The 27371-nt window shown below is 47.8% G+C and overlaps 1 protein-coding gene across 1 annotated transcript in view; it reads left to right on the forward strand.

Moving 5' to 3' along the window:
• LOC139064486 (protein NYNRIN-like) overlaps nt 1–17667 on the forward strand; it is a 110251-nt gene extending 92584 nt beyond the window's left edge. The window contains exon 2 of the mRNA XM_070547809.1: nt 15152–17667. Coding sequence (XP_070403910.1) covers nt 15235–17592 — 2358 coding nt within the window. The 5' untranslated portion in view covers nt 15152–15234 and the 3' untranslated portion in view covers nt 17593–17667. The remainder of the gene's footprint in view (nt 1–15151) is intronic.
• The last annotated feature ends 9704 nt before the right edge of the window (nt 17668–27371 follow it).

The raw sequence follows: 27371 nt of genomic DNA on the forward strand, positions 1-27371 counted from the left end.
GGCTCTCCCATCCTTCTGATGCGGCTCTCTGTGCTTGTAAAATAATGAATGGATATTTAAATAAAATGTTTTATATTTTACTGAATTAATTTTATATCTGTAAGTCAATTCTATGTAAAGATTGTCTGCGTAAACCTGAACAGGTCCAACCCGGTCTTACTGTGAGACCGGGTTGACGGGTCACCCTTGTGCGTAATCATAGGCGCTTCCTGGGCTGAAGAGATTCTGGGATTCTCCTCCTGGATGTGTCGCACATTGGAGACAGGAACAAGCTCTCTTCAGCCAAAGTTTCATAATCAGGGAACATTTTCTAAGGGACAAGTCTCTCTGAGAGACAGGGTTTGGAAAACACTCGCTTCAGTGGGAGGAACCTTCCCGCATGCGCTCTGGTTCTGCGATGCGCTCCAAGCCCCTCTCCACAACTTCAGCTCGCTGTGCACATATGCGCTGAGCAGCTCAGATGTTCAGATGGGAATCTTTTCTTGGGTGATTTAGCTACATCTGCGATGTGTGTAACGAATAAAATGTCAGTTTGTCTGCATGCGTCGGGATAATTCTTTCTATTCTTTCTCTGTCAAAATAAACGGCCAAACACGGTAACTATCCGGTCAACACAAGCCCTGCTTTAGACTGTTTTGTTTGCTTGTGAAAATTGTTGGAAAGAGATCCAATTTAACTTGATTACCACCAGAGCCAGTGCGCCGTTATCTCCGTGACGGTAAACGAGGGAAAAACAAATTGATCGGATCCTGCTCGTCTTTTAACACATTGGTCAGGATTGACGCACTTTGTTTTCATTTAGTTGGTTAAAAAAAGTCAGGCTCGGGTCGGGCCAGAGAATCCTGAAAACCTTTTCGGGCCGGGTCGGGCTGGGGCTCAGATTTTAGGTCCGTGCAGGGGTCTAGGCAGAGGTGTTCAGCAGAACATCCTGTGGGGCGTGTAGATGTTGGCTGGAGGAGGGAGAGGTAGAGAGCCGGGGGGAAGCGCAGGAGAGGGAGCATAGGTGGAGAGAAGCGGGGCGTCCTGGTGGATGGGGCACTGGGTTGAGATGAGAGGTGGGTTATGGAGGTTGGTGATATGGTCCGCGTGCTGAAAATCCAAATCCTGGAGTAGAGGTAAGTATCTAAAGAGCCCGACAGAAATCCTGACGAAGGGTAAAAATCCAAATCAGTTCCAGACGAAGCAAGAAAGGTCAACATCCAAAAATACTAGAGCTAAACACTACGAATAACATTAATCCAAGAAATACTAGAGATAACTCGAGTGGCTGGCTACTACCACACTGAGGCAATCTTCCGGCGTCGAATTGTGTCCTCCATCCACCTTAAATAGGAAAACACCCCGCTGATCAGGAACAGCTGGGCCACTCCCTCTCCTGGCAAGAGACTCACAGATGGTTAAGAGGAAGAGAGTACTCACCCCAGCTCATGACAGTAAGGGTAAAAAGGTATCTGATTAGAAGGCGTACTGAGGCCTAGTCCACACGTAGCCGGGTCTTTTTAAAACGAATATCCGCCCCTCCAAAAACTTGCGTCCACACCACCTCGTTTTAAAAATAACTCTGTCCACACGTACCCGGATAAATACGTTGTTAAGGACATGCCAGACCTGTAGGCGGCAGTACTTCCCCCGTTCTTAACCTCGTCCTTCGTCTGTGGTCTTCCGCAAGCAGCAGTAATTCCGCTTGCAAAAACAAACAAGCAAAAAGCGCTTGGACGATTGAGAAAGCGAGCGCAGCTCTGAGGGCATCCATGCTGTCGGCTAGTGTAAACACAGGTCGCACACGTGATGTCAGCATTTTTTTGTCATGGAAAGTGACGTTGCGGACCTTAAAACTCCGGTTTTGTCTGTCCACACGCAGACACCCAAAACGGAGAAAACGCAGATCTTCACTTTGGCCGGAGTTTTTAAAAAGATCCGTTTTCGTGTGGATGACAGGCCAAAACGTAGAAAAATATCTACGTTTTGGCAGATCCCCGGCTACGTGTGGACAGGGCCTGAGTATCATCTGATCTAATATTTTTAAAATGATGACATCAAACAGACAAACATTAAGAAGTTATGGGCAAATATTGGTATTTTAAAGTCTAAAGGGGGAAAATGTAAAGGAATAAACAACATAATTACAAAATGAAAAACTTTAGGCAAAACTTAGACACAAACTGAGGACAATAAATTCCTGGTATACAGGGATTATTTAGTTGTCTGAAAATGTAACACGTTTAAAAAAATACCGCGATAATACCGAAAACCGTGATAATTTTGGTCACAATAACCGTGAGGTTAAATTTTATAACAATAACCAGCACAAATCATCACTTTGGAAAAGTCACACCAGGTCATCTAGAAATCTGATGGAGGACATGCAAGTGAAACTGGAAAAATGTAAATATTGTGTAAAAGTCCATCTTTTTCAGTAATTCAACTTAGACTGAGAGACCAAGAGCGAGCCACCCCAATTATGTTGCCATGACATGTCGAGATGTGCAGCAAAACATGAAGTTACGCGTCACGCTGACGTCACTCAGAAGACTCAGAAGATTAAAAAGTAAGTAAATAAATAAATAAAATGAATAAATAATAAATTCAATCTAAATAAGCCCCACCCACCCACTATCTCTCTCCCATGCTTATTTCTCAGTGTGGTTTCAGGGAGCTGCTACAGAACTCCATCAGTCAGTCCATCACGGGGACACGGGGACAGTCTAAGATCTTCTAGTCGTGGGCTGGTGTAGAAACTCCCACACCCGTTTTTCACACAACAGGAGATGTTTTAGAGCACTGGTCCCAGGTGGATGAATAGAATAGAACAGTAATGTCAGTGGGGAAATTCATTTGCTAGAGCAGCACAAACACTTACAGAAAAGAAAAAGGAAAATTAATAAGATTAGAGGTAAACACACAAAGGCAGTAAGCTATTATAGTAACCTTCAACCACTAAAAACAACCAATAACAAAACTGGGTATCCAGAACTATGCAGCAGGGACACAAACATACTACATCCGGTAATAAAATCATCTCTATGTTGTTTTTAACAGCAGCTGATTTATGTATCATGGTTTTAACTAGATTTTGGCTGTATGACTTTTTGTTTTATCTATTTTATTTTTGCTTTTATGTCCTCAATTTAATATATGGCGCCTTAAGATTTATTGTGAAGCAATGTCAGCTTTTTAAATCCTGTACAAATACATTTTAACACACATGTCTTGTTCTATGCTGCACGTGCTTGCGTCTGACTGGGCGCCATTAATGAGCAGTGAAAATGCAGACAGCGCCTCGCTGACCAGTGCGAGCCAGGGAGAGGAAATGTCAGAGATGGTTTTTACAACAGCGTGATGAAGATGTTAGGTGCATGGGTGTATTTTCTGGTTTTATTACAGTTGTTTCATTTTCTTTCAGAACCATTAGAATAATGTCAATATTTTAGGTGCAGTACCAGCAAACAGGCACAGGAGGGCGACATTGGTCCAACAGACGGTTTACATTTACCTGAAACACCGTGGTTAAGACAACTGACTTCATCTGCCTGATTTCATGTTCCTGATATTTTCTAATGACAGTTTTTCTGTTTGGTCAGTCTTGTTTTCTCTACTTCCTGGATTCAGCGCCAGAAACCATTGTCCACCCCTTTTACGTAATGTGGAAGCAAGCCCTTGTTGCCATGGAGACCTGCCGTGTGCTACGTTAACTGCTGTTCTCCCTCTACTGTTTTTGCTGCATGTGCGCAAAGTTCACGTATTTACTTTTACGTGCTTCATTGAGCTCGTATTTACAGGTAGGACTGACATTTCTAGTCTTTAGTGTTTAAAAGTGTTTCATTAGAACCTGCAGAAGCAGCTAAACGTTCTTTCTGTCCCAACTGGACCGGACCGGACCCTCTGGAGACAGAAACCCGACACACAAGACGGCCACAGCGTTCACGCATGCGCAGCAGTACAATTGTAATGGTCTGCACGCACGGAAGCGCAGGTGGCGTGATGACGTCACAAAGCCTTTATGACTGACGCTGGCAGCATGGACATATACATAAAGGTCTGCAGTCAGTGGTCAGTCAGTATCAGACTTGCTTTGAAGAAGGTGGTTGGACGGATTGTTGCTCTCAGAAAACTTGTTGGTTTTGTGTAAACAACATCTTTTAACAGCTTCCTTCAGAGAAATCTGGTGCATTTGGTGAATATTTATAGCTAAATTATTCACTGCTCGGAAATCCTAGAGTGCAAAATGGTCTTTGTTCTGTCAAACAGCCAACCAGCTTTCCAGTCAGGGCTAAGGTCCTCTGAGCTACAGTCGCTTCACAAACGACGCAGATATGAACTTCTGGCTAGCTACAGAGGAACTAGCTTCGCAGAAACACAAAACCTGTGTCTGTCTGCATCAAAACCTGACAAGTCTCGTCAGATTCAGCCCTTTGAGGAACCAAGTGTCCTTTTCAAGACAGCCGTGTCTGTGGACACCAGTGGAGGTTTAACATCCATCTCCAGCAAAAACTCCTCTGTTTTACAGGCTAATCGACAAGACCAAAGATATAAAACGCTGGCAAGGTACCGAGGAATTTCCTTAGTGGAGAAAAGACAGACGTCCTCTGTCCAACTCCAGGATACTCCTCGCATTCAGCTGTTGGGGAAAAGAAAGCGTTTGAGTGACGTAGATCACGAGAACTCTGACTTCCCAAGCGCTGCTAAAAGGCTGCGGCTGTCAGAAGGCACACCTCAGCAGAAACGTCCCACTATGATCCGCCTCAAAGGTCGTAGGAAAGGGACGGATTCAGGACCCAAAAGTGTCTCCGAACCCCCAAAAACTGCATCTACCATCAAGTCTGAGCAGCCTCGAACTCCAGTAATCTGGATTATTGGATCCAGTTACATCAGACGGGGTGAAGAGGTGGCTCAGCGGCAGTTTGGGACAAACTTTGGACTCAGAGCTAAGGTCCAATGGTTTGGCAAAGGAGGCATGCGCTGGGGCGGTGTCCTTCCCAGGTTTTACTCCGAGGCTCCCACACACGGTCCTCCAGATATTCTGGTCGTCCACGCCGGAGGAAACGATCTGGGTCTCGTTTCCCCGGTGGAACTGGCTTCTCAGATCCAAAAGGATTTGTCCCACCTCCATAAGGACTTTCCGGAAATGAGAATAGCCTTTTCCGCCATCAACGAACGGCAGTCGTGGCGATACGGGCGACCAGGAAGAATTAACAGCAACAGAAAACAGGTTAATTCTTTACTGAGGAGGGCCGTTAGGAGCTTTGGGGGCCTGGTCATCGAGCATCCTGAGCTCAGGTTCTTCAACAACACCCTTTTTCTCCCAGACAGAGTGCATTTCAGTAAGAGAGGAAACAGCTTGTTTCTGGGCAGCATTCACTCTGTTCTGGAGAAGATTCTGGCTCAGAGGTGTAACACCTGAATGTGTTACGCCTTAAAAAGATAACAGCAGACAGAAAAGGGCAAATGGACGAGCTTCTCGTCCAGCACCAAAAAAAAAAAAAAAAAAAAAAAAATATCCAACTAACTCTGCCAGAGTTTCCCTTTTGAGTCACTTCTGCCGGTCCCAAGCCCGGATTAAAGAGGAGGGGTTGGATTATAACACAGAACTAAATCCACAGTAGAGGGATTTTACTCTTAAGAAATAAAATGAAGGCAGGTTATGACATATACAAATATATTTAGTAAACATTTATAGTTTCTAATCAAACACGTCAAATATAAAACTATTTATTATACAATACAGTACAAACTAGGAATGGGACGATCTACCTAAACTCACGATACGATGCACCTCGATATGTCTGAGGCACGAAACGATACGTCACGATACGATATCAGAGCTCGGACATTCGGGAGGGACTCGGAGTAGAACCGCTGCTCCTCCGGATCGAAAGGAGCCAGTTGAGGTGGTTTGGGCATCTGGTCAGGATGCCTCCTGGACGCCTCCCTGGGGAGGTGTTTCGGGCATGTCCTGCCGGCAGAAGGCCCCCGGGTCGACCCAGGACACGTTGGAGAAGTTACATCTCCAATCTGGTCCGGGAACGCCTTGGGGTCCTGCCGGAGGAGCTGGTGGACAAGGCCGGGGAGAGGACGGCCTGGAGCTCCCTAGTTGGGATGCTGCCCCCGCGACCCGGACCCGGATAAGCGGAGGAAGACGAGACGAGACGACGACGAGAGACGAGACGATATCAGATAAGAAAAAAAAAGGAAAAAATATTACTGTATAATAACAACTTGTTTATTTTTTTTCCAGTTGCACACAGGGAAACACAAGGCCTAACAGGCCAAACACAAACAGGAACACCCTTAGTGCTGCTATAGGCCTTGGTTATCTTATCTCAGGACTGGTTCTTCTTCAAAAAAACTAACATATCAACATGTTCTGGTGTAATCAGTGATCTCTGAGCAGACACAATGTCTCCTGCTGTGGAAAAGACGCTCACTGGGCACTGATGTAGCAGGAATGCAAAGGTAGGCTTTGGCAAGGGAGGCAAGTATGGGGTAAGCATAAGCATTAACTTTCCACCACTCAAGTGGACTTCTGTTGAGTGGGATGGGAATCCCACTCCTGTAGGAGAGTATCTCCATTTCAATCCCTCTGCTGGTCTGCACTGTCTCAACAGTAGTGTAGGAGCTCCCAAGGAGATCTTCCAACGCTGTCTTCTTTGGTGGGGGAGGCTGTGTTGCATCCTGCATCTGCCTTTCTCCTTCTACTGGCTCTTCCTGGCTCTGCTCTGCTCCCTGTGCTGCCTCAACCATGACCCTGGCCTGCTCTGCTGCTGCCTCTGATGTTGAAGCACTGGCCCTAGTGGTTCTTTCATCAGTGTAACTGGTCTGAAAATAAATAAAATAGAAAAACTAGTTAAACATTTCTGTCCTTCACTCTCATTCACTCTCTCTCTGATGGACTAATAAAAAAACATGAGAAATAAGTTTTCAGACTCTGGCCTGCACATACATACAGTTACACACATGCAGCAGGAAACCTCTTTTTCCCCAATAAAAGTTAGCCTACCTGGTTGCGCTGCTCATGAAGTGCTGAAGCTTTTTCACATATTCGGGCATAGATGGACTCACGTTGTTCATCATTCAGATGGGACAGGCTTCTGAATCGTGGGTCAAGCGCTGTGCACTCCTGCAGCACGTCATTACAGTCCCCGGTGCATCGGTCCGAGATGTCGAGTAAGATGGCGCTTTTCATGTTGGCGATGGTCTGTGTGTCATTTCCGTTTGGTGACATGCTTTGCTCGATCATGTACTTCAGTGGCATTATCAGTGAAACAGTGGGCTCTTTTTCATCACAGACAACAGTTGTGGCTGTCTTCAGTGGCTTAAGCAGTTTCACTATGTCTTCTACATCTGATATATCAGTGTGATCCAGAGTGTCGATTTCTCTCGCATTCCTTCGGATTTCTGGGCAGCTCAACGCTGCTGAGACAGCTGCTTGCTGCTCCAGGTAGCGCGCCAGCATTTCCTACGTGCTGTTCCACCTGGTCTGGACATCGGTGATGAGTTTATGCCGAGGCAGTTCCAACTGGGTTTGCTTGTTGGTCAGGACTGCGGTGGCCGTGGTGCTCTTGTGAAAAAATGTAGTTATTCTTCACACACGACCAAGAAGGCGCGCAACGCGGGATACAGCCAAGCCTCTCTTACTGGCCAGATTCACAACATGCGCCAAGCACTTGATGTGAGGGTGGAGACCGCTCTCTCTCACAGCAATGTCCATGTTGCTCGCGTTGTCTGTGACACAAGCAATGGTTGTGTGTGGCCTTGTTAGCTCCCACTCACTCAGTGAATTTCTCAACACTTGAGCTATGTTAACACCAGTATGACTTTCACTTAGCTCACGAGTTTGCAACACAAAGCTTTTACTCTCCCATTTTTCGATGATGACTTGTGCCGTAATGGTGACATAACTCTGTGTTGCACGCGAGGTCCAGCTGTCGGTGGTCAGAGCGACGCGGTCGGCATTTTTTAGACACTCTTTCACGCTTTGTTTCGTTTCATTGTAAATTTCCGGGATTACCTTCTCTGAAAAATGTCCCCGGCATGGCATCTTAAACTTGGGCTCCAGCACCTTGAACATTTGGATGAATTTTCTGTTCGCTTCTATGTTAAATGGAGCCATGTAGTCCGCTATGAACTCACCAATGAGCCGGGTTATCTGTTTTGCACGTGGACTTGACGGAGGTAGAGTTGGTGTCAGTGCTTGTTTCATGGTCAGCTGTCCTTTCGGTAGGCTTGTTTTCGCCAAGGCCGTCTTCACATTTTTATGGTGTTGAGGGTCTGACCTCATGAGGAAATTACTATGCAGTGATTTTCTCCAAAATGACTGTGCTTAAATTGCTCTGAAAAGCAAATAATCACATCAGCGCCAAGAAACTTCATTTCCCATGATGCTTTGCACACGGAAGCATTGGGTGATGTCACTGCCTAGTACCAGAAACACGTTCTGCGCATGTGCGGGAAGCCGTGGAGCTTTTCCCGCGAACTAAGACCATAAATCTTCAGCAGAGACAAAGAAACCTCGTTCTTTTGCCCAGGATACCTGGCGGTAAGGACACGCTTGTCGACGGCTCCGACAACTTGAGCACGCGGAAGCTCTAAGTGCCCAAGTTGAGCCACGCAACCGCTGGAAACCACTCCACCATCATCGGGACCTGACTGGGAACGAGCGGAGCTCCATTCAGCTCTCAGAGACGCTGTAAGTTGTCAAACTCAGCACAAAAGAAACTTCGTTCTCTTTGTGTCCAGCCCGTGGAGAAACACTCGTGGAGCCAAACAACGGAGAAAGCATCAAACCGACGGATGACGCTGAAAACTGTGGAGAAAAACGGAGAACCGTCAAATCATAACAGCGGGGGACGCCTTGCTGCTCTTCTGGTGATCAGAAAACTCATTTTTTCTCTCTCCTTTTCTTCTCCCGTTTCCTCTATAGTCCAGAATAAGCAATAAAACCGCGCTATTGCTTAAAAAGTAGCTTCGTGTTTTCCTCTTTCGCTCCCAATTCGTCCTTCGGGTCATTTTGAATAAATAAACTGCTTATTGATCATTGTTTGGTATCTTTAAATGTTTTCTGCTTGGCCACGTGGTTAAACTAAAAGATATTATTCGTGATTAATCCTTTGTGTTGTTTCATGATCCTTTGAAATGTTTTGAGTGAATTTAAGGTTAAGTTACTGATGATTCTAAGTGCCTTGGAAGTTAAAGTGCAAGTTGCCACTCACACTTTAGCCAGACAAAGGGGTCAGCCATCTTGCATACAGACTCCATTTTAGAAACACACACACACACATACATACACACAAAACACCCTGAACATTATTTTGAATATACATCCTTTTATTATATCACATGGTTATTAGTCATTTATGCCACTGTTTATTCATTTGACAAATTGTTAATTAAACGTTATAAAATTCAGATTTTCGTCTCCAGTAGCTTTGTTGTGTCGAAGAGAAGTCTCTGCTCCAAGGATTCTACGAACTTCAAGAAAGACTGATAAGAGTTTTGGATTCAATTTTTCCCCGGTTAAAGGGGAATGGTGCCCCGTATATCTAAGAATATCTTAATTAATTAATAAATCAGTAAATATTTACATATTTACAGAATTTATTGAAGAATCCAAAAGTAAGTTGAAGCTTACTAATTGTTCGCTCCTAATAACCCCAACATTAATTGGTGCAGCCCGCGTGAGGCTTGGATACACAGAGATTTCTATCCGGCACAAACAAACAAATAAATCCAAAGAGCTTGAATTAAAAATAATCAGTTGTTCAGCCTTGAACCAGCAACAGAGTGGTGCTGATTTCGCTGAGCAGGAAGCTGCATCGAACTCTCACCAGTAACTCAGTGCTTCTTTAAAGGTGCAACGTGTAAATTAATTCTGGTTGACTTTTAGGTTAAAATTCAGTTTTTCCTTAAAGGTGCAACGTGTAATTAATTCTGGTTAACCTTTTAGGTTAAAATTCAGTTCTTCATTAAAGGTGCAGTGTGTAAGTAATTCTGACTAACCCTTTTAGGCTAAAATTAACTGCTAATTTAGCGACTTTAACTCACAGTGGCTATTATAACTAACTGAAACCTTCACTCAAAGACTGATAACACCCTGTTTGCTAATATTCTGAAGGAATAACTAGCATATTTAACACTGCAAGTGTTGTAAGACGTTGCTACGGCAACGCACCAGCTTTTGCTAAAATACTGAAAGGAATAGTATTTTAAGCGTCAGTCACGGCATTCCGTGCAATCTTAAAACGCTAAAACCTGTGCGCACAAAGGTTAATTTAGTGTTTTTCTGCTACAAAGCTAGCAGTTTGCTGCCAAAAGGTGCAGTTTGAGCTATCTGCAGAAGCTCTACTAGGCTATTTTGGTTCGGTTGTTAAAATGGAGGGACAGAGTAGTGAACTGACCAACTCCCAGCAACCAGGTGGCGCTGCGGCCCACAAATGTGAACCTGGCCTACTTTCTGGACAAATATTGTCCAAACTGGTCGCGGTTGCTCGAGAACCCGACTACCCTTCTAGGGATTTCACTGAAGAACAGCGTAGCGACGAGCTAGAAGCTGTAATTGACCAAATAGAAAACCTGGATGGTACAAAACCAATCCAGGTTCACTTAGCTAAGTTAGCCCTGATCCTCTATCAGAGAGGACTCCAACGTGGTCAGAAGATCATGAACCTCCAGAGTATGCTAGCTGAAAAACAGCGAAATGGAAGGCCGATCGAGGAAGACAACACCAGCACCGATTCTGGGGAAGATGGGGAGAAGACCCCGCCCCCCTCTGCTGATGACAACAGACAGTGGGAAGGGGGGAAACACCATGACTCTCTGGACGGACGCACGCCGCAGGGGAGAGATGAAGCTCATCTGTCCCAACCTGCGGCCCCGTTCCCTACACACACTATAGGGCATTCAGGACCACCTAGGGGCCGAGGGCAGTTCGCCCTCGAACCCCAGGTTGGACCACCACCCTCATCTTCACGGCCTTCTCAATTAGTGAGAAGCCGACCAGCCGAGCGGCACCTCTATTTAGACCGCTCCCCCAGTCCACGAAGGGTGCAAGGTGCCGATTGGGGTTATGCACCCCAAGCTGCACCTCAACCATCCACCCATCCTAGCTACTCCGGTATTTGGCATGCTGATAACCAGCTGCAGGACAAAGCATCATACGCCAGTCCGTACCCGGACAGAGCTCATTACGCAGATGCCCCAGTTGAAAGACGCAGGCTGCACTACGCAGACGTGCCCCGGGAGGAGGACCTCCCAAGACACCCACGTGACGTACCAGCAGCCCGCCACAGCATGCCGGACCCCAATTTGGGCCCCAGGAGTCAACATTGGGAGCCCAGAGCACACCAGCGATATCCAGCGCCCTCTGAGACAGACGGTGGGTCAGAGTCAGAGGATGACGCGCCGTACCGTGAGTCAGGGCTCCGTGTACGTCAAATTGAATCGCTAGCTAAAGACATAGAACGCTTTGATCCTAACACCAATGAATCCAATGTCGACGATTATCTCAGGGAGATAGAACGTTGTCTGCTTGATCTTCCAGCACCCTCTTCAAGGGAAAAGCTCAAGCTAATTTGGAAAACCACATCTAGAACGGTGCACGGTTTCATGGAAACTCTACCACCTGACATTCGAGATCGGTACTCCTCGCTCTGCCGAGCGTTGAGGGATGAATACGCCACGTATGCAGACTCTGCGTCAGCTACAATGGGGGCCTTCTCCATCAAACACTGGAGAAACGAACCCCCCAGAGAGTATTATCGCCGACTAAAAAGTGCTTATTTCCAAGGTCGAAACGGTCCTGGGCTCAAGGAAGACCCTGCCTTCAGATCCCTGTTCATTCACAACCTGCACGAGTGTGTTCGCTCCGAAGTCTCAATGTATTGTCGGATGAAAAAACTGACAACTCAGGAGGTTAGGAGATACGCCCAACAGGCTTGGGAAGCTGGCGGAAAGCCCCAAAAGCCTGACGCACATCACCGCGTCATGCACCTAGCTCCCGACACCGAGCCGCGTTTGGAGCTTGAAGGCACAGAAGCTCCACCCACTAAGCCAAAATCTGCTAAACCTAGACCTGCTAAACCGCGAGAGCAGTCCCAATCTCCTCAACAGGGGAAGGGGGGTGCTAATCGGCCGCCTAGGTCTGGACAATCAGACAGGAAGTGGCCCAACCAAAACCAACGGCAGGTAGGTTGGAACAGTGGAAGGTTTAAGGAGCGCCGCCAACAGGTAAGTCCCGAACGCAAGTCCGCAGAGGAGTACTTGACCAAAGCCGACCTCCAGGAGATGTTTCAGCAGTTCCTAGCTAAACAGAAGGAACAGCTGAGATCTGCAGAAGAGACCCCTGCACCAAAGTCTTCTTCTAAGAAGCCAGACCCAGAGCCAACGTCCGCATGACTAGGTGTGTCTCAAACCCCCAGCGTGGCCAGGACCTACCTGATCAGCTGGGGGAACACTACTGGTAGATCACAGGAGTCTCCTGAAATCTACCCCCCAGAGAAACCTGATACTAAATTTCTGAAGTTCCTTGGTGACTTAACAAACCATGATCATGCTCACCGTTTGTACTGTAGCACCAACGTAGGTGGATGCATACAGGTTGATGCTCTGCTGGATACCGGCTCAGAAATCACCCTGATGTGCTCCACACTGTTCCATCGCGTGTCTGACACCATGCGGTCGCTCGGGAAACCAGTCCAGGTAGAACCCTGTGACCTGAAAATCACCAGCTACACCCAGACCCGGGAGTGTATCACTCACCGGGCGTGGCTGGATATCACCTTCCAAGACATGACTCTGGTTCACCCGTTTTATGTCTGCCAGCTAGACACTGAACCACTTCTCATTGGTCAGGACCTGCTTGAACGTCTAGCTCCCCTCATCGACTGCCAGAAGGGTCAACTGTGGGCCCAGGTGGACACACCTAAGCCCTGGAACCCGGATAGCAGCCGACCATCCTCCATTCTTGAAGTCAGCATAAGTGAGCAGCAAAACCCTTGTTCCAAGGTCATGCCCCTCCCTACAGCTCCCACAGACGATGTCCGCCTGCAAAGGCATGAAACCGCTCCTGGAACTCCGTTCCGCACACATTCATCTTTTCTCTGCTCGCTGAAGAACGTCAGCCTGCAGCCATATGCACCACACATAGTTGGTGGTCTTACCATCAACTGCACCCACATCTCAGATGCTCGCCTTGCTCTTTGGTCTGAAAAGTCAGCCATCAGCCAGCAGACGTTTGAACACCTGCGTCAGAAGGACCCCCTTCTGGTCAGTGTGACACGTAGCCATCGGCTCTTGTCACCTACTTGGCCGCAGAGGCTCCTGAAAGCGCCAGAGGTCTGCTCTCTGACTATCCAACTTGGAGCAAGACAGCTCACACATACATTCAGCATCATACCACAGCTTGATCCACCTGCACTCATTGGAGCAGATCTGCTGGTTCGACTCGGTGCCCAGCTGGACACTTGCAATCAAGTCCTTTGGGCCCGGACCACACCATCCTCTGAGCCTGGCTCAGAAGGCCCTGAACACTTGCTGTCCGGTCAGACCATTCCACAGGCCTGCCGTGCAGTGGTTGAGGCCAGCACGGTTCTGCCCCCACTGGTCAAAGGAGTGCCTGTTCGTCTGACTCTGATGAAGCATCAGAAGCTGACAGGCACACAGGCCTTCTTCCAGCCATCACCACACTTCTTGGAGCTCAACTTAGCCGTCTGTGGCACGCCACTCTTGGAGCTGAACAATCGTTCTACCTACTTGTTGGTCGAAAATCCGACCCGGAGTCCTATCCACATGCCGGAAGGAAAGCCCTTGGGCATGCTGATAGATAGCTCATCCCATGACTTCGAACTTTCAGTCCCCGTGATCGGACAACTTCCGTTGTTCTTGAATGACAGACAGGTTGGTGCAGACACATTCAGTACGTTCCCCTCACAAATGATTACCATCAAGCGGCATGAAGCCCTTCCTGAGGAACCCATTTGCAGTGCAACCTTAGATACTGACGGCGGTCAGTGTCTAACGGTTTTTGCAATAAATACTCAACCCTCTGAGTCACCGGTTGAAAGCCCGGAACACCAGAGACCCTCCTCCTCTGAACCTTATGACGGCTTTGAAGCCGAAGTCAGCCAGCAGCTTGACAAAGCGGATGCGCTGGAATCAGAGGAGCAGAGAGCACAGCTTAGAAGCCTGTTCTATGAGTTTCAGTCCGTTTTATCCAGGGACTCCCTGGACTGTGGACTCACAAACCTGCATACGGTTCGCATTCCGACGAACCCAAATGCCCCTCCTACTTTTGTACGTCAGTACAAGATTCCCCTCGCTGCTTATGAGTCGATCCAGGAGATCCTCGATCAGCTGAAGGAGAAAAACATCATCAGAGAGTGTAACTCCACTTACAACTCTCCCATCTGGCCGGTTCTGAAACCGACTGGGAAATGGCGTCTCACCATAGACTATCGTGCACTGAACAAACAAGTACCTCTCTCCAGGTGGCCTATGATCCATTTAGATCAGGAGCTAGCCAGAGTCAGAGATGCTCGTTTCTTCTCTACGGTTGACGTAGCCAACGGCTTCTGGACCATGAAGGTTGAGCCGGCGGACCAGTATAAACTGGCTTTCTCCTTTGGAAATCGCCAATATACTTGGAACCGCTGCCCCTTTGGCTACTCTAACTCACCTGCAGAGTTCAACATCTTCCTCCACAAAGCCATGTCAGATGCTGCTTCTAGAGGGAACCTCATATATGTCGATGACATCTTGATGAGGAGTCGAACCTTCGAGGAGCACCTGGCCGAACTCCGTCACGTGCTGCAACAGCTCGCTGACGCCGGAGCTAAATTGGCGATTCTCAAGGGACAGTGGTGTCGAACCAAAGTGGAGTATGTAGGACTGCTGGTTGGCCCTAATGGAGTCGAGCCCCAAGCGGGACGCATTAGAGCCATTCAGGACATCAAAGCCCCAGCTAATCTGACTGAACTCAGGAGCTTCCTCGGAGTCTGCAACTACTCCAGGCAGTTCATTGAGGAGTACGCTGAAACAGCGAGGCCCCTCACTGAGCTGCTTCGGAACGACACACCTTTCGTGTGGGACAGACCCCAAGAACTCTCCTTCCAGTTCCTAAAACAGAAGTTGGCGTCCACACCCTGTCTGGCTTACCCAGACAAGGATAAAGAGTTCTACATAGAGGCTACTTTCTCCTCTCACTGCCTGAGCGCTGCTTTGAAGCAGAAACACGATCAGGACATGAGAGTTGTGGCATACGCCAGCAAGCCTCTGAGCAAGGTGGAACTCCAGTTCTCAGACTGCGAGAGAGCTCTCCTCTCTACAGTCTGGGCCGTCGAACACTTTCGTAGTTACATCGGTGGACAGAAAGTGATCATTGAAACGTGTCATCAGCCTGTCACCTTCCTAAACAGCCAGCGTCTGCGCGAAGGAAGAGTGTCAAACAGCCGCATTGCGACGTGGATGATGGTGCTCCAAGGATACAACATTGAGGTCAAGTATGGTCAGAACACCAAGCTAGCGCTAGGACAAGGGCTAGCAGGCTGCCAGCACTGTGACTCTGACTCCGTCATGGGCCCCCTGGACACACCTGCCGCAGTCTACCCAACCGCATTCAATCATCGCTACTTTGATGAGAATGTTTGCCAAGGGCTTCCGAAAGTTTACACTGACGGATGCGCCTACCTTCACGAAGGCCAGCTCCGTGCCGGGGTTGGAGTCGTTTGGGTGGACTGTGACACTAAGCAACCAAATCACTACCGGTTGGGCCAAAAGTCTAGTCAGTACGCCGAAATTGCTGCAGTGTTGATAACCCTCCAGCAGGCGGCAGCCTTGGACATCACTCAAATCGTCCTTTGCTCTGATTCAAACTACGCTAGACACAGCTTCATCTCTCACTTCCCCATGTGGAAGGAGAATCACATGAAAAACGCCAGGAACAGAGACGTGAAACACTCGGAGTTATTCCTAGCGTGTGATCTGCTCACCACTGAGAAAGGCATAATGGTCTACTGGAAAAAGGTCAAAGGTCACTCCAGGACCATAGGTCCGGAGAAAGATGGTAATGACGAAGCTGACTGCCTTGCTAAGCTCGGTGCTGACCAGGGAACCTGCTGGGAATTCAAAGACGAGTGGCTTCCTCCCAAGGCCGTTCACGAGGTCTGTGCGATTACTCGTCGCCATGCTAAACAGGCAGACGAACCTCAGAACATTGGGGTACCCGTGTTTCTAGGCAGACAACCACATGACGCGGACCTAGTCACCATGCAGGAACAAGATCCTGACCTGAAGCTCATCCGCGAGCTTCTCCAAAAGGGCCCGATGTCTAAACAACCATCACCACCTATTGGTGCAAGCCAAGATTTGGTAAACCTGCATCGTCAACTCACGCACCTGAAACTACAAAACGATTTGTTAGTTTACATGCGTGATGATCACCGCCCGCCTCGCTGGGTTGTTCCACTCGACCACAGAGGAGTGATGCTTGCCTACGCCCACGACACTCCGGTTGGAGGTCACCGCGGAGCAAAAGCTACCCTCGCGTCACTGACAGAAGTAGCATATTGGCCGTCGATGTCCAAGGACGTACACAGCTATGTCCAAGGCTGCCTCATCTGTGCCCAGTTTCAACCCTCCCAGCCGCTTGCTAGAGCACCACTGCAACGCAGGGGAATAACCTTCCCTTGGTCCCACCTGCAGATCGACTGGGTTGGACCGGTTCCCAAATCGGCAAGAGGAAACAAATATATGCTAACTGTAACTTGCAGTTTCACAAAGTGGGTTGAGTGCCTTCCAGCGCCAAACGATACAGCCGTCACAACCGCTGTACTGCTGATTAACCACGTTTTCAGTCGATGGGGACTTCCACTCTGCATTGACTCTGACCGAGGAACTCATTTCACATCCAGTGTAATGACGTCCCTGTTTGAACTTCTGGGAGTGGAAGTGAGATTCCACCTCCCCTATCACCCACAGTCATCCGGACAGGTCGAACGGATGAACCGCACGGTCGTCTCTATGCTCAAAAAGTACGTCTGCTCCACTGGGAAGCACTGGGACGTCAAGCTCCCTCTGGTCCTGATGGCCATACGGTCCACTCCACAGCGATCCACGGGGGTTACGCCCTTTGAGATGATGACCGGCAGACTGATGACTCTACCACTGCACCTCCTGTATCACCCAGAGGATGTCAGTGTTGCCACTGCTTTTACCGCTCATCAGTATGTGGCAGACTTGAAAACACACCTCAGAGCTACGTTCGCGCACGCTCAGAAGAAACTGGAGACCAACGTAGAAGGCGCTAAAGCCTACTACGACCAAAAGACAACCAGCCGCGAATACGAGGTGGGTGACAAAGTATTCTACTTTCGGTTCGCCCAACCGGCACGCAAAGCTAAGAGGTTCCTGCCCTGCTGGTCAGGACCATTTGAGATCGTGGCAAAACTCTCTCCAGTTGCATACAGGTTACGCATCACCAAAGCGAGACAGGAGCCTGTCTACAAATGGGTGCATGCAAACCAAATCAAACCCTACGTCAAACCATCCCCGCGAGTACAGAGACCAGACTCCCCGCAGGAGGTAGACGTAGTCTCCACATAGTTCTATGCATGGAAATGGAAAGGGGGGGAAAGTGCACGTTTAACCCACTAACATGTACTAACCGACAAAGAACCAGGCCCCCCCCCCCCCCCCCCCCCGCCGTCACTTTCACTAACCAAGAGAAACTCCTTCCTAGACCGCTAACAGGATGTACCTACTAAAACCTTCCAGAGTACTCTGGTACCTACACTAGGCTCTGATTAATGAATCTCTACGTGCAATCAAGACTTTGTCTGAAACCATACCTCAGGATATTGTGTACACACGAGTGGTGAGAGATTTGATGTAGGACCTGCTCAGGGAAGTAAGTTCCACGCTGGACAGCTTGGTTGAAAGTCGTATTCCCCCGTACTTGGTACCACTGGACCTGCTCAAAGTTGGCTTGACAGCTGCTACCCCTCTACTGTGCACCTTTCACAAATCCACCTAGCGTACAGCCTAAGTAGTGCAATGCCCATTCACGATGAAAAAAAATTAGAACTCGGTTTCCTGTTAAACGTTCCCATAATTGTGACACCTCACATCTATAGGTTTAGGTCGATGCTGAACATTGGTATTTGAAAGGACGGTAGGCATTTCCACTTTGAACTAGAAACCTGACACTCCATCACCTCAACCTCGAACAGCATGACTCAGAGATTGAGATCATGGACGCTTTCCAGGGTTATAACTTTGCCTTCGATTTAGAAATTGACCAACAATTACTGATTGAAGGAACCAAATTTGTTAAGTTCACACAAAACCCGCGTGAACTTACTTTGACGCCCAAGACGCTACATTGACACAGATTATACGACTTTAATCTGCACATTGGTCGCCCTGGGGATGGAATGGCTCATCACGGCCGTGATAGCTTATTCCGCCTACAGGCGTGTTAATAAACTCCAAGATAAGATGCACTTGCTCACCTACGGTGTGCCTCGTGACCGCGTTCGGGTAGACTCCAAGCGCGAATGTACCACACCTGTCTAAAGGGGGTGAGCAACATTTTCTTTGTTATTCTGTAACCCTAAGAGTAGTTCTCACTTTAGTCTACCTCACATTTTTTATCTGAGTGTTGCATTATGTCACATTCTTTATAAGCTACACACTGAATGTATGACCTAAGAATGTATTTTATGAGACCTCAAGGTTGCTATGAATTTTCTTGGATGTTATATGTTTTTTTTGGGGTTTTCTGTATTTTTGTTTCGTACTTGGTCACATATTAACTAGTGGTTATGTGCCGGCCCAGCTCAGTCTGTCAATGACTCTGTCTGACGCACCAGCACATTGTAGTACCTCTTAGTTTTATGGTCCTTGTTTTAGCCCAAAGACTGTCCTGATCCACCCTTTGGACCAAAAAAGGGAGGAATCTTGGGACCACATAGGTCAATGCGCGTTTGCGAACTATGGACCTCGTACATCACCGCGTGATCCATAAACTGAACTGTATGGCCGGCGGTGAGATGCCTTTGTGTCCCCTCGTGGAGTTAACCGCCCACCGACCTTCCTCCTTCTACACTACTACCTCTCGCATGGACGACATCATCATTGCGTACCACCTGCGTGAGTGGCTTCTTCTCGTTATGCGCGTTGGGGACTATCCCGTTTCCTATCCTCTTTGTGCCTGACCAGGATCAAAGACCAAAGGCGCCAGGATCCAAGACAAAGACCAAAGACAAAGGCGTCCAAGGAGACCAACGTCCTAAGGGACAAACCCACCTGTGCTTCCGACGATCAAGTCGACCTACGTTCATGAGGAACAAACCCATCTGTGCTTCCGACGATCGAGCTTTGGGCGCGATCCCCGAAACCAAAAGGGGGAATGTTGAGGGTCTGACCTCATGAGGAAATTACTATGCAGTGATTTTCTCCAAAATGACTGTGCTTAAATTGCTCTGAAAAGCAAATAATCACATCAGCGCCAAGAAACTTCATTTCCCATGATGCTTTGCACACGGAAGCATTGGGTGATGTCACTGCCTAGTACCAGAAACACGTTCTGCGCATGTGCGGGAAGCCGTGGAGCTTTTCCCACGAACTAAGACCCTAAATCTTCAGCAGAGACAAAGAAACCTCGTTCTTTTGCCCAGGATACCTGGCGGTAAGGACACGCTTGTCGAACGCTCCGACAACTTGAGCACGCGGAAGCTCTAAGTGCCCAAGTTGAGCCACGCAACCGCTGGAAACCACTCCACCATCATCGGGACCTGACTGGGAACGAGCGGAGCTCCATTCAGCTCTCAGAGACGCTGTAAGTTGTCAAACTCAGCACAAAAGAAACTTCGTTCTCTTTGTGTCCAGCCCGTGGAGAAACACTCGTGGAGCCAAACAACGGAGAAAGCATCAAACCGACGGATGACGCTGAAAACTGTGGAGAAAAACGGAGAACCGTCAAATCATAACAGCGGGGGACGCCTTGCTGCTCTTCTGGTGATCAGAAAACTCATTTTTTCTCTCTCCTTTTCTTCTCCCGTTTCCTCTATAGTCCAGAATAAGCAATAAAACCGCGCTATTGCTTAAAAAGTAGCTTCGTGTTTTCCTCTTTCGCTCCCAATTCGTCCTTCGGGTCATTTTGAATAAATAAACTGCTTATTGATCATTGTTTGGTATCTTTAAATGTTTTCTGCTTGGCCACGTGGTTAAACTAAAAGATATTATTCGTGATTAATCCTTTGTGTTGTTTCATGATCCTTTGAAATGTTTTGAGTGAATTTAAGGTTAAGTTACTGATGATTCTAAGTGCCTTGGAAGTTAAAGTGCAAGTTGCCACTCACACTTTAGCCAGACAAAGGGGTCAGCCATCTTGCATACAGACTCCATTTTAGAAACACACACACACATACATACACACAAAACACCTTGAACATTATTTTGAATATACATCCTTTTATTATATCACATGGTTATTATTCATTTATGCCACTGTCTATTCATTTGACAAATTGTTAATTAAACGTTATAAAATTCAGATTTTCGTCTCCAGTAGCTTTGTTGTGTCGAAGAGAAGTCTCTGCTCCAAGGATTCTACAAACTTCAAGAAAGACTGATAAGAGTTTTGGATTCAATTTTTCCCCGGTTAAAGGGGAATGGTGCCCCGTATATCTAAGAATATCTTAATTAATTAATAAATCAGTAAATATTTACATATTTACAGAATTTATTGAAGAATCCAAAAGTAAGTTGAAGCTTACTAATTGTTCGCTCCTAATAACCCCAACAATGGTAACGTTGAAGGTGGTGGTTCATGTTTGTTGTGTTGGAGGTGGTGTACGGAATGACAGCATAGCATAGCTTACACACAGTCTTGGTCTTTTCCGTTACTCTGTTGCCGTTATTGTCTTTTTTAACCGGAAAGCCAAAATACTGCCAGACAGATGACCTGTATCCAGGAGGAGCATCCTCAGTTTTGACCTCATTTGACTCCATTGTTCTGCTCTTTCGGGGCAAGGCAGTTGGTGGCACCAACTTGGTGCTAATGCTAATATTTGTTCGATCGCTGTAGCCTGCAGTGTTGGTGTTACAACATGCGCTGTGACTTAACGTCACGACGCACTGCACCGTTTTTTTTTTTTTTTTTTTGTTTAGTTTTACCCTGCTTTATCAGCAGAGATGGTGCTATCAGCCTGTCACCATAGACTGTAGGCCTGCCCTACTACTACACAAATCATGCAGCAGTTCCGCCTAGCCTAATTTCGTGGTCCATATTTTTTACCTCGATGCATTTCGTCACATTTTGTATCGCGAGTTTTCGCCAAACGGTATTTTGTCACATCCCTAGTACAAACCCAGTTGCATCAGGGCAGCCAGCTCTCACCAGAAATGAGCTCGACTAACTGCCGGCAATGCGGACCGAGCTCTGACACCAGTCGTACAGGGTCCTAACAGCCCGTATCAGAGGGCCTGGTACCCCATACTCCTGAAGTACCCCCCAGAGGGTACGGGCTGTTAGGACCCTGTACCCTACCCTGTACCCTACAGGTCCAGTCAAGAAAAGGAGTGTTGCAGGTTTTGATTTCTGATCCCATGGAAATCTGTGTAGAGCTGCGTGAGTAAAAACAAAACATTTACCCACTACTAGACACCACCATGGCCGTATCTACCATTGAGGACATTGAGGTCTGGACCTCGGTATTTTTTCTGCAGAATATTTAAAAAATAATCTCTAACTGTGCATTTACAGCATTTACTTTTTAGAAAACATACTTGTCTGATTTTTGTTGAATTTTTAAATCATTGAAATGTTTGTAGCTCCTACACTGTAAAAGTTGTTGTCACAAAATCATGCCTGCTGGTCAACAGTAACCGGCTCTACATACTCCAACAAGCACGTTTGTGAAAAAAATACATCTCTGATTTTTCATTTATTTTACTGTAAACTGTAGTGACACACAAATGGCCCCTGCTGATAACCAATTTCCTAGTACTCTTTATCAATACTTTCAAAATGTAACAGTCAAAGTTTTTATTTTTGGATCATTAACACTTGGTCATTTGCATATGAACGTTTTTACGAGGTTAAATAATTTGATCAAAACAATGCACCTGCTCATCTCTGCTTCTCCAAAAACAAATCACAAATCAAATATGTCAACTGAAAAGGCACCATCCACTAAAATGTACTACACACACACACACACACACACACACACACACACACACACACACACACACACACACACACACACACACACACACACACAAATAGTTGACTGAACAATGAAAAAGATTTAAAATACAAACTCAACTCTCCCAAAATAGTAATACGTTGCTTATGAATCAAAAGTGAAAACTGTTTTCCATAATGTGCATCATCAATCAATCTTTATTTGTACAGCACCTTCCACTGCCTTTGCAGGAGCCCAAGGCGCTGAACATAAAATACAGTAAAAACACAGATAGAATAAAAAAGAGATAAAAACAACATACAGACATAAAAGCACCATACAAAATGTAAACAGGGAGCATAAAAGCATACAAGTCACATAAAAGCTAAACGATAAAAATGAGTTTTCGAACGACTCTTAAAAACATGCAGCAACGGTGACAGTTTAATATCAAGTGGAAGCTCATTCCAGAGAGAAGGAGCCAAGACCGAGAAAGCCCGATCATCTCTAGACCTGTACCTAGTTTGTGGGACAGTCAGTATATCCATCATCATGCTTATGTAAACAGATGATGTAGACAGAGTAAAGTAATAGTCTCACAACATTTCAGTCATGCTGTGGAGTAGAGTACACCTCAGTGTTAAGACTTACAAAACAAAGACCCGCATATAGGCCTCCCTCACACACATACAAGTACTTGACAGATATGAGTAAAAAAAGTGACATAGAGAACAATGACACTAATTGTAAATAATAAATTATCCATTCCAAAATACAAGTACTTTGCATATGAAAGAAAAGTTTGTGCTGCTTTCCTTAATGTGCATCATCATTCTTATGTAAACAAAGGACAATCAAGTCCTCGGCTCATAAATTTGAAGCTGTGCTGTCTTGTCCAGTACAACTCCATGTTCACACTTCCAACCAAACACCTACATGTTGTTTACATGCTGCTGTTTGATCAATATTTGTGATCAATTTCATGCCATAACTGTTAATCTTTACTACAAATGATCAGTTAAAATCTACATTATTGGTATTATCAGTACACGTGTTTAGATCTTTTCATGTCACATACCGATGGAATGGATCTTTTTTTACATAGGTACTACCAAATAAATGAGTAGAGGGGCAAACAGTAAACGGCTTCTATTTTCATTAAACCATATATAGCAGTGTTTCCCAATCCTGGGTACCTGGCACCCTAATGGGTTGTCCACAAGATTGCAGGGGGTCCACACACTTGTGTCTGTGATGAAGTTGTGAGGTTCTAAAGATGATATTTTTCAAAATTAAATTTATAAACTGCTCAGGACACAAACAATTGTACAATTAACACTGTGTATTAGAGTTACAACCCTTATGGATATATAAAATGTAGAATCATTCACTTTTGATGTGCGTGTGTGCGTAGGGATTGTGGTTGTAAGGTGCTTGGCTCATGTTGGACACAAACAAGAGGGTGCTTGTGGGAAAAAGTTGTGAACCGCTGGTCACTCATCCAGTCACTCACACATAAAAGCAGGGGTAGGGAACCCTGGTCCTGGAGAGCCACTATCTAGCACATTTTAGAGGTTTCCTTGCTTCAACACATTTGATTCCATGTTCAGCAGCTCATGAGGCTCTACAGAGGCATGTTAATCACCTGCTGATTATCATCAGGTGTGTTAATGCTGTGTAGTCTCTAAACATGCTGGGTAGCAGCTCTCCAGGACTAGGGTTTCTTACACCTCCATTAAATGCACAATAATTAACTTTTTGATTTTTTCAACATCATTTTCACTATCCCTTAAAAACAAAAAGAACACTTCCAAGCATCATATAAGGCCACAACAAAGTTTGAGTAACGTGCATGTCTGTTATCACGGATTCATAGGACTTCAGGGCTTGTTTTTGCTGACATTCAACAGATGTTTACCTGTGGTCACAACACAGCTTTTCTCTCAGTGTCTTCCTTCTGTGTTGGTCACACGGTTATTTTTCAAAAAAATGATGTTAGACAATAGTAACGTCCAGGGGCGCCGTAAAGCGGTGAAAGATTAGGAAGATTCTAAGGGCCCACAGCTGTCAGGTGTCAGAACCCAAGTCCCCAAACCAGCCTCTCCCAGCTAGCCGGCCTCCACCATGGACCACAACTCCCAGCATGCCCCTCGCGGGGATTCCCTCCACGTCGCACCTACGTCACGAACCGCGACTATATACGGAAGTCGCCTCCCCAGCTCACCACTCAGTCATCGTTTCTTCGGATCTATGATCAGAGTTTCCAAGCAACCGATCCATCGTACGAACTCTCAGCTCACAGTAAGTGTTCTTACTTACTTCGGGAAAACCCAGCATTTCCGTGTCACTTCATTGACGCTCGAACGCTCGGGGATTCCTAGATTAAACCGAGAGCCGGCGTTTCACCGACGCTATCGCTTCCGCGTCTGTGAGACAACGCTCTCTAAAAGCTCAACTCCTGTATCCAGCCGACCAGTCTGACAGGATTACTAAGTCCGTTAACCCAGCGGAGTTTGAGCAAATGAAGAAGGAGATAGTTCAGTTCCACGCCTTGGTTGATTGGCTCAACACCAAGGTGAACTCCCTGACCGACCTCACCCTTCAGTTGACCACATCCCTCAATGCTCTCCGGCAGCAAGCCCTCGCTCCACCTAAGGAGGAGCTGCAGTTCAGCCTACCGGAGAGGTGGAATGGAGAGGTTGGGAGCCCAGATGGTCTGCTCGCCTCCCTCGATATGCAATTCGAGTGCCAACCGGGACGCTTCCCCACTGCCCGCTCTCGGGTTGCGCACCTCACCTCCCTGCTTTCTGGACGCGCTCAGGAGTGGGCCGCTGCTCTTTATAATTCTAAATCCCCTACCTGCAATGACTATGCTGCTTTTGTGGCCACCCTCAGGAAGACCTTCGTTCCACCCAGTAGCGAAGTGGGGGCTGAAGCACGTCTCTTAAAGCTCCGCCAACGTGAATGCTCTGTGTGCGCCTATGCGTCAGAGTTTTGCACCATCGCGGCCAAACTACAGTGGGATGACTCTGCCCTTCGAGCTGTTTTTTTGGAGGGGTTGGCGCCCTACATCCGAGACGAGATGGCGGGAAGAGAACTACCCCAGACCCTGGATGAGGTTGCCGACCTGGCGTTGCGCATCGACCAGCAGGTTCTGGTTCGACCCAGATAATCCACTCGCCCACTCAGAGCGCCCGGACCTCTTCCTTGTTCACCAACGCCAGCTTCCAGACCCACTTCTACTGAGGAGCCTAGGCAGCTAGGCCACCTTTCCCCGGAGGAGAGACAGCGACGGTGGCGCGAGGGTCTCTGTGCCTATTGTGGCTCTCCCAACCACCGGAGCCTGGACTGCCCATTACGGCCGGGAAAAGGAGGAACCCACTGAGTATCGGGGTAGCTCAGCCTGGGTCACCCTCTGCCTCTACCTCTTCCCACTGACTCCTCCTTCCTGTCACCCTCCTACACGATGAGACCTCACATCAGGTGCATGCTCTGATGGACTCAGGGGCCGCCGACAACTTCATGGATGTGGATCTGGCTAAACGCCTACGGATCCCCCTGACTCCCCTGGAATGAGTTGTTTTGGTGACCTCGGTGAACGGCAGACCTCTCCAGCCCTATCCTGTCCAAGAACGAACCCAGTCACTCCAGATGGTCCTCCAAGGCCACTGGGAAACGCTCCACTTTCTCATCATCTCTGCTCCCTCCTCTCCTCTAATCTTGGGGTTCCCCTGGTTCCGTCTCCACGACCCCCATCTTGGGGTTCCCCTGGCTCAGTCTCCACGACCCCCAGATTTCCTGGTCCCAGAACCACCTTTTAGGCTGGGGGACCCAGTGTCAGGCCCACCTCTCTCCTCCTCCATCCATGGCAGACCGCCCGGCTGGTGGTCTTGGTCCTCTACCGCCCAATTCGCCACTACCCTATCGAGACCTGGCTGCAGTCTTCGATAAGCGATGCGCCACCACACTGCCGCCTCACCGCCCATATGACATGGAGATCAGGCTACAACCAGGTACCAGTCCTCCCCGTGGGCGCCTTTTCTCTCTCTCTCCCTCCGAAACCAGAGCTATGGAGGAGTATATCAACCAGGCCCTCCAGCAGGGTTTCACTCCTCTTCCCTGGGTGCTGCAGGCTTCTTCTTTGTGAAGAAAAAGGAAGGCGACCTTCGTCCCTGTATAGACTACCGGGGTCTAAACAAAATCACTATCGGGGCCGCCATCCCCTGCCACTCCTCACGACTGCTCTGGACTCCATCTCCTAGGCGTGGATGTTCACAAAATTGGACCTCCGGAGCGCCTACAATCTGGTCCGCATCAAAGCTGGGGATGAGTGGAAGACCACATTCATCACCCCCACCGGTCATTGGGAGTACCAGGTCACGCCCTTCGGGTTGTGCAATAGCCCCGCCGTATTCCAACGCCTCATTAACGATGTTCTCCGCTACATGCTGGGCCGGTGGGTGTTTGCCTACCTGGATGACATCTTGATTTACTCCAAGTCCGAGGCCGAACACCTCCACCATGTTCGTGCCGTCCTGACCCGGCTTCTGAGCAACAACCTATACTGCAAGCCCGAGAAATGCTCTTTCCACCAGCGGGCTATCTCATTCCTGGGCTTCATGATCTCGGACCAGGTCATAACCATGGACCCTCAGAAGGTCCAGGCATACGCTGACTGGCCCCTTCCTACGAGCCTAAAAGAGCTATAGAGTTTTCTGTGCTTCTGCTATTTTTACCACCGTTTTATTAAGAACTTCAGCACCATTGTGGCACCACTCACCTTCCTCCCCCGACCAAGCCCTCCCGGCCAACCGTTCCGTCTGACACCAGACGTCATTCGGGCTTCCGCCACCTGGTCACCCGGTTCACGTCGGCCCCTATCCTCCGCCATCCAGAGACTACGGAGCCCTTCGTGGTCGAAGTCGATGCCTCGGACGTCGGTGCCGGTGCCATCCCGATGACAGACTCCATCCCTGCACCTACTTCGCTAGGAAGTTTTCCGCCACCCAGCAGAAGTATAGCGTGGGTGATCGGGAACTGCTGGCCATAAAATGGGTGCTGGAGGAGTGGAGACAGTGGCTTCTAGGCACCACCCAGCCTTTCACTATCTGGACGGTCCACCAGAACCTGACTCACATCCGATCAGTCAAGCAGCTCAATCCTCGCCAGGCCCGCTGGGCCCTCTTCTTC

The sequence above is a fragment of the Nothobranchius furzeri genome, unplaced genomic scaffold (genome assembly GCF_043380555.1).
Source record: "Nothobranchius furzeri strain GRZ-AD unplaced genomic scaffold, NfurGRZ-RIMD1 Scf031, whole genome shotgun sequence".
Classification (NCBI taxonomy): domain Eukaryota; kingdom Metazoa; phylum Chordata; class Actinopteri; order Cyprinodontiformes; family Nothobranchiidae; genus Nothobranchius; species Nothobranchius furzeri.